The sequence below is a fragment of the Neolamprologus multifasciatus genome, chromosome 7, assembly GCF_963576455.1.
Source record: "Neolamprologus multifasciatus chromosome 7, fNeoMul1.2, whole genome shotgun sequence".
NCBI classification, from domain to species: domain Eukaryota; kingdom Metazoa; phylum Chordata; class Actinopteri; order Cichliformes; family Cichlidae; genus Neolamprologus; species Neolamprologus multifasciatus.
The window spans coordinates 25,371,393-25,378,445 of NC_140445.1; the positions used below are offsets into that span (position 1 = coordinate 25,371,393).

Sequence of the window (7,053 nt, forward strand, 5' to 3'; positions counted from 1 at the left end):
AAATGTTGTTGTTTTAAATGTTGTTTCATAAATTTTAGAGTTTTTCCTGCTGATAAAGACGTCTCGATGACCATTCATACAACACCAAAGTAACAGATAAACAATTAACTGTCAGAAACTGTCCTGTTTATCCACTTTCAATATTTCTTTTCATTTTTTACACACAGACACACAAAATAAATAATTATTAGTTCCACTGTAGTTAAAACATTTTAATTTTTTCTAGGCACTGAACTACCAGAACACTTTCTGTAATTTTACACATTTATTTCTTAGATTTCATGTCTTTCTATGTTATGTAGAAAAACTGAAGTGTCCTCATATCTCAGAGGTCGTGTCTTTAAACGTCTTTACACTGATAGAAGGGGGAGTTCCACTGTTCCAGCACACTCAAGATCTAAGTGAGTGACTATATAAAACAATTTTGACCTAAGAAATATTCAGGTAATAGTGACATTTTTAGTTTATTTATTAGAAAATTAGTCCCCGCCAAGTTTTATGAAGTGTTTTTTTTTTAAATCTTCAAGATAGGTGGTATTTCTTGCTATGTTAAACTTCCGAGACCCGAGCTCTTGTTTGGGATGCATTTTAAATTTCTCCAAACTATTTTGGTATATTTTTACCTGATAGCAATAAAAAAAATGTCAGGAAAAAAAACTTACAAAGTTGTTACTAGCTGTTTTACGGCATAAACCAATAAAGTCATTATTACTTGACAAAGGATAAAACCCTTCCCTGAGCAGAATGAAGTATAAGGTACTTAATCTATATTTGTTCATTTTTAAACTATATTTTGCTTATCATATTTTTTACAGCATGTGTATAAAATATTAAATCACCCTGAAGATGCTACATGTTGTCTTCATTCATAACTTTGAACTCTCTGTGCTGAATTCTTCATTATAGTTTCTGACTTTCCTTTCAAACAAGCTGCACAACAGTGGATGATTGTGTATTCATGCTTTCGCTGTGTGCATTTCTGCTTGCAGCGTATAAGTCTCCCGACTACGAGAGCTTGGGCTTTGAGCAGATACGAGACAGGATGGTGTCCATTGGATACCCTCATGAGATTCTGCGCTACAAGTACAACCCCAGCTTCCCCACTCGGTTAGTTCCAAGTCTCTCTAACGATTTACGCCACAATGAAGTAGCCAATCAATTCTTCTTTTTTTTTGTTCTTGTTTATTATTGATTAACCTTCTCCCCTTTTCTCCCCCTCAGTGGTTTAGTGGTTGACACTACATATGGGAACCTCCTGAAGGTGGATTCAAATGGAAATATATTAGTCTGCAGTCATGGCTTTCAGTTCCTCAAAGGGTAAAGTCAGAAACAAGTGAATACAGTAAAAAAAAAAGATTGCATAATCTATTTTGTACTGTTTGGAATGATAGAGATCATCGAGGTGAGGACAGGGAGAAAGAAAGAGACAGAAACATAAAGACTAAAACCCAAGCAGCTGGGCCAGTTGGATTCAACACAGCATACATGAAACTCTCAACAGGAGGTACAAAGAGCTGTCAGTGCAAGTGAAGAAGGCCATCATCAGACTGAAAATCCCAAATATACTTCAGGGAAGAAATGTAGCACTTGGTGACATCAATTCTTCTAGACTTTTAGACTTCAGACAGTTACTGACTGCAAAGGATTTTTATTGAAGTATTATAAGCAATTCTTATATATAAAGTAATTTTGGTTTGTTCAATTACTGTTGAACCTCTGAAAATGGGGGAATGTGTATGAACATGGCTGTAATTCCATAAACTTGTTTTTAAAAAATCAAGTCAGCATAAAATTGTTAGATCTTGACACAATGTCAACAAACAGTTATCAACATCAGGTATCGCACTTGTGTAATTAAGTCCCACCTTTTTTTTGTTGTTATAAAGAAAGCAACATCAGGTTTCCTTTTAAATATGAAAATGAGATATTACCTCACTGAACAAACACCGGTTTGCATTGATATCCAACAGACAAGGAAGAAAAAAAAATCTCAAAATTGAGTAGTTTTGTTTTGGCCTTTATATTGTCTCACTGAAATGGCTGTCAACTTCTTCTTTTTTGCTTGTAAATCGCAGCAGTCAGTACAAGCAAGTGAGTTCAAAACTAAGAATTTACACAAACTAGATGTAAATTCACGCACGTTTGCAAAAATGTTTTTGTTTCTCTGCAGCCAGTCAGTGCATCTGGGTTGTTAACATTGATTCGTGTTATCATTTTGTGCCACAGTGAAGACATTCACAAATATTACCCGAACATGTTCATCCAGAGAGACGACACTGATCGCTTTTACATCCTGAACACTCTCTTCAATCTTTCAGGTATAAAATCCTGCACTCTGCTATACTTTGTGTAAATTTTGTTTAGCGTCTTTGCATTTCTACAATTTTTCAAATTTTCCTATGCATTATAAACAATTTACAATTTATATGCTCCCTGCAGAGACTTATCTCTACGCCTGCCTGGTTGACTTCTTTACTGGATGTACCAGATACACAAAGTAAGGCACATATTTTATCCATATACTATCATCCCACCAAGACTTGGAGAAATATTCACTGTTAAATAAAATCTTTGTCCCTTCCATATCTGTGTTAAACTCTTCCAGCCTCCTGAAAGGTTTCCAGCACGGTGACTTGCTAATGTCGTACAGAAGCATGTTCCAGGATGTTCGAGATGCCGTGGACTACACTCATGATACGGTGAGTTCACAAAACCCGCCAAAGTGCAACGTTAAACACAAAGAAAATGTGTGGACTTCTCAAAATTACAAAATGTTCAAACTGTTTTTTAGGGATCCTTGAAAGAATTAACTACCAAGAATTTGGAGAAATACGTTGTCAGAGATGTGAGTAAACTGAAAAGCTTATCAGTCTGAGTTTATGTTAGCAGACTGAAACACTGAAAGTATAAATGTTTACAGCCAAACCTCCCTGTGCTCCTCACCCGGATCAAAGAGGTGGCCAAGGTTTTCCTCGCCACTAACAGTGACTACTACTACACCGAGGTGAGTGTGTCATGACTAAAACCTTCCAACTACAAAGGAAAATTAATGCCCCCATCGTCAGCTACACCTTGCTATTACTAGGATGGACCCCTTTTTCCTTCAGAATTGCCTCAATTTTTCGTGGCACAGATTCAACAAGGCCCTTCCTCAGAGATTTTGGTCCATATGAATAAATTCTAAGTCTGAATGTTGAAGCCAAAATCAAGAAATCTCAGAACAGGCAATGTTAAAGGATCTTTTGTCAAGTTTTGGTGTTAAATGTGTAAATTGTAGGCTCAGTTTCCTAACAGGAGAGCCACACAGTGTGGTCTTCTGCTACTGCAACCTATCTGCTTCAAGACTACGTTCATTCAGATGCTCTTCTACATAGCATTTTTGTAATGAGTGGTTGTTTGAGATACTGTTTCCTTTATGGCTCAAAGTAGTCTGGCTTCTCTGGGTTCTGGCACAGCTAAATGCACTGAGTTGCTGCCATGTGATTGGTTGATTAGATATTTGCATTAACAAGCAGTTGAATAGGTAGACCTAATGAAGCGGCCTGTTAATGTTTATGAGATCATTGTAAATGATAATTCTGCCTTGTAAATCATTCTAACTGTATATTTTACACTTAACTTCTTCATTAAGGTCATCATGACATACCTGCTGGAAAGTAATGTGAAGGTGAGGCATCTTCAACTGTGGTTGGACTTTTTGTCCTCTAAAGAGAATCATAAGAATGACATTTCTTTTAAAAAAAATTTCCTTCCAGCCTGGAAGCCCCAAAAAGAGCTGGCGCTCGTATTTCGACCTTGTCGTTGTGGACACCAAAAAGCCGCTGTTCTTTGCAGAGGGGACTGTGCTGAGACAAGTGGACACGGTGTGAAAGAGTGTTTGAAGAGTTGCATCACAATGTTGAGCATCAACAGTTTCCAGTAATCTGTTTCATTTTTATACACAGAACACAGGAAAGCTTCGCATCGGGACATACACCGGTGACCTCCAGCATGGAACAGTCTACTCAGGAGGTGAGACAGCACTGAGTTTTCCTTCGATTATTTTGTCCTTATTAGTAAAGTTCAATTCTGTTCAGTTCAGCTGCTTAACTTGTGTTTTCTGGTTACAGGATCCTCAGACATTGTTTGTGATCTGCTGGGCGTCATAGGCAAGGACATCCTCTATGTCGGAGATCACATCTTTGGCGACATCCTGAAGTCTAAGAAGCGACAGGGCTGGAAGACTTTCCTGGTCGTTCCTGAGCTCACCAAAGAGCTGCAAGTGTGGGAGGAAAGGAAAAGTAAGAACAATGATCCACTCGTTGTGTGCTGTTTTACTGTGGTGTCATGGTTTTGATGCAGTACTTGGTTTTTCAGATATCTTTGAGGAGCTCAAGTGTCTTGATCTCTACTTAGCTGAACTTAACAAGTGAGTCTATTTTTTGTCTCGGTATATTTCCTGTAGATATGTTTAGATTTGAAACGCATTCAGACCTGCAGTTTTTAGATTGGTGTGCCTTACCATTACTATAATTTAAAATAGTTAAACCCAATGAAATAATCAACATGTTCTCATAAGGTGCAGGGTTCTACATGTGGCTAGCAGGTGGAGCACAAGCACCCACAAGCCCCAGTTTTGGAAAAAAAAAATCCCATCTTGTGTCATGAATAGATGGGATAGACTAACATTTTATTCAGTAACCATATGTAAGATTTTTAATTTTTTATTAATTCATGCATTTTTACCGGAAATTAAACAAGTTTGTTGATGTTTTGCAGCTGTTGAGATTCCAAACAAGAGAACTCTTCGCTGCGTATTTACTCACTAACACTAATGCTGATAAGACTAGCATTTGATTTTCCATTTCCTACATGTGACACAGTTAGATAAAGTGAGATAGCACGTGTTCATTTTTCTATATGTGTCTTTTGAAGGCACCCAGACACCACCAGTCAAGAATATCATGACATCAGTTCCATTCATATGAGAATGAAGGTGAGCTCTGCACACCACAACACAGTATTTTAAAGATTTCCACACCTTAGTTGTGGATGCGCGTAAAGTTCAATGCATTCGTACAACCTACACTGTACCTTCAGCTGGTATTAGAAATGCTTTTTTGGATTCAAATTCTGCCTCATTCTCTGTATGTTGAAAGCTCAAAGTCCTGCATGGGAGCTAAATTATCACCACCATGAAATAAATATGTCTCATATTTCCTGGGATATACCTGGAATACATTATATGTAATTTTAAATGCATAAATGCACTTCTAAAATCTACCACTACGATAGCAATGCTTCACTATTGTAGCAGAAGAAAACCCAAATGTGTCTGTCCAGCATAACTGCCGTTCAGCACCATTACGGTTCACTTCGCCACTTTTACGGTGTTTCTATTCCTTCGCTCTACATATGGTTAAAACTACACTTTTTAAAGTATTGAGTAACTTTCCACAGTCACAGAGTTGCAGCACTAGTTGGCACTAGTCACCCATAGTGTTAAGCTTCACAGAATAAGTGTATTTTTAATAGTAAATACAGGTGTTGGCATGTTAACAGTACGGAAGATATAAAATTGCCTTCGATGTTGAAATCATGTGCTGATTTGTATTTTATGGAAACTGTTCGGAGTCTGTTTACGATCCCCGATTACACTGACACGCCCAGTACCATAGACTGTATGAAAAAGATGGAACAGAGTCCACCAAAGGCTGTTCAAAAGTGGTAGTGAGGAGCAAAAGGTGAGTTTGGCTACAAAAAAACCTGAGGATATAACTCATTCATGTGTCATACTGAAGGATACCCAATCTTTCCACAAACCAGACCATAATCAACTTTTCAGTAAGACTTAAAACTTATAACCATGAGTGTTAACAATAAAAGTGTTTGCTGAGGTCATAAATCAAGTGAACAGGGAGTCATTTTATAATAGACTTTTATACATTCTGACTTGTAGCCAGCTGGTGGTGATGCCCCCTGCTGGCCTTTGGAAAAAATACAGGTTTAAGGCACTTCAAAATATGCTTTAGTTTTCAGACCCTGAGGTTGTGTCTAGCTTTCATATACAGTCTACCGCTAAAAGGACAGAATAAAAGAAAACAGTACAAAAAAGTTTATGGTTAAAATTAAGCTGTTTTTGAACAAGAAATCATCCCTGAATGAGCAAGAATGAGCATGCTCCTGGAATGTGTCTCTCAGGCCAGAGACTTGAACTGTACACTGACACAGTTCCTCTGTGGAAATTTACCATCCATGGACACTCATGGTGCGACATGATTTCTAACACAGCAGCAACTGCACTCTGCTATGAAAACTGTAGAAGGACAGTAACACTAATGACCGAGTAACAGATAAAATCTGTGGTCTCCAAGACTGCAGGGACATCTCTGCACGCTCCTGAGCGTAACACAAATCTCCTTAAATCAACACGTCAGAGGTAGATTATGACTTTTGACTCCCTCTGTCTATAAGAAGTCTATTCCCAAAAAAGTAAACTTTCTTAGAATTAAATTGGACTAAGCAGGAAGTCAGATTGGTATATTCTCACTCATCAACATTTAAAATCTAGGACGTCGATGTGATGTGTGTCATTAAGCCACTGCATTGTTTATTTTATACTTGCAGTTGCTGACCTACAGGATGGACATGTCATATGGCCAGATGGGCAGCCTCCTGCGCAGCGGCTCCAGGCAGACGCTGTTCGCCAGCCAGCTCATGCGCTATGCAGATCTGTACTCTTCCTCCTGTCTGAATCTGATGCATTACCCCGTCAATTACCTCTTCATGGCTCCTCCAGTCCTGGTCAGCCCTCTTCTTTGGTCAAACATCACAGAAAGGAGATGTTTGTCTCTTTCATCATTTATCCTGAGAGTCTTTTTTTCTCTCTCAGATGCCCCACGAGGTTGTTTCTGAGGCATCTCCAGACTTTGTGTCATCGCCGCTTACTCTCAACAGCTATCCTCTCACAAACAAAAACTGAGGTAACAGATCTTTATGATAAACTATATTTCTTCTCTACATTTGTTCATGTTAAAAAGTTCATGAGTAGTTTATTTGTTTCTTCTATTGCAG

General features: G+C 38.2%; 1 protein-coding gene across 2 annotated transcripts in view; it reads left to right on the forward strand.

The window, feature by feature from the left end:
• Window positions 1–7,053, forward strand: part of LOC146514383 (cytosolic purine 5'-nucleotidase-like) — a 60,117-nt gene that overhangs the window by 2,261 nt on the left and 50,803 nt on the right. Inside the window, exons 3-17 of one of the 2 annotated variants that reach the window (XM_085168541.1) lie at window positions 990–1,107; window positions 1,222–1,317; window positions 2,227–2,318; window positions 2,440–2,497; window positions 2,606–2,699; window positions 2,792–2,845; window positions 2,921–3,004; window positions 3,632–3,667; window positions 3,756–3,863; window positions 3,945–4,011; window positions 4,110–4,280; window positions 4,357–4,408; window positions 4,915–4,975; window positions 6,607–6,783; window positions 6,872–6,962. In XM_085168541.1, the coding sequence (XP_085024667.1) occupies window positions 990–1,107; window positions 1,222–1,317; window positions 2,227–2,318; window positions 2,440–2,497; window positions 2,606–2,699; window positions 2,792–2,845; window positions 2,921–3,004; window positions 3,632–3,667; window positions 3,756–3,863; window positions 3,945–4,011; window positions 4,110–4,280; window positions 4,357–4,408; window positions 4,915–4,975; window positions 6,607–6,783; window positions 6,872–6,961 (1,358 nt within the window). In that variant the 3' untranslated portion in view covers window position 6,962. The remainder of the gene's footprint in view (window positions 1–989; window positions 1,108–1,221; window positions 1,318–2,226; window positions 2,319–2,439; window positions 2,498–2,605; window positions 2,700–2,791; window positions 2,846–2,920; window positions 3,005–3,631; window positions 3,668–3,755; window positions 3,864–3,944; window positions 4,012–4,109; window positions 4,281–4,356; window positions 4,409–4,914; window positions 4,976–6,606; window positions 6,784–6,871; window positions 6,963–7,053) is intronic. The other variant, XR_014875364.1, reaches the window with a different exon arrangement.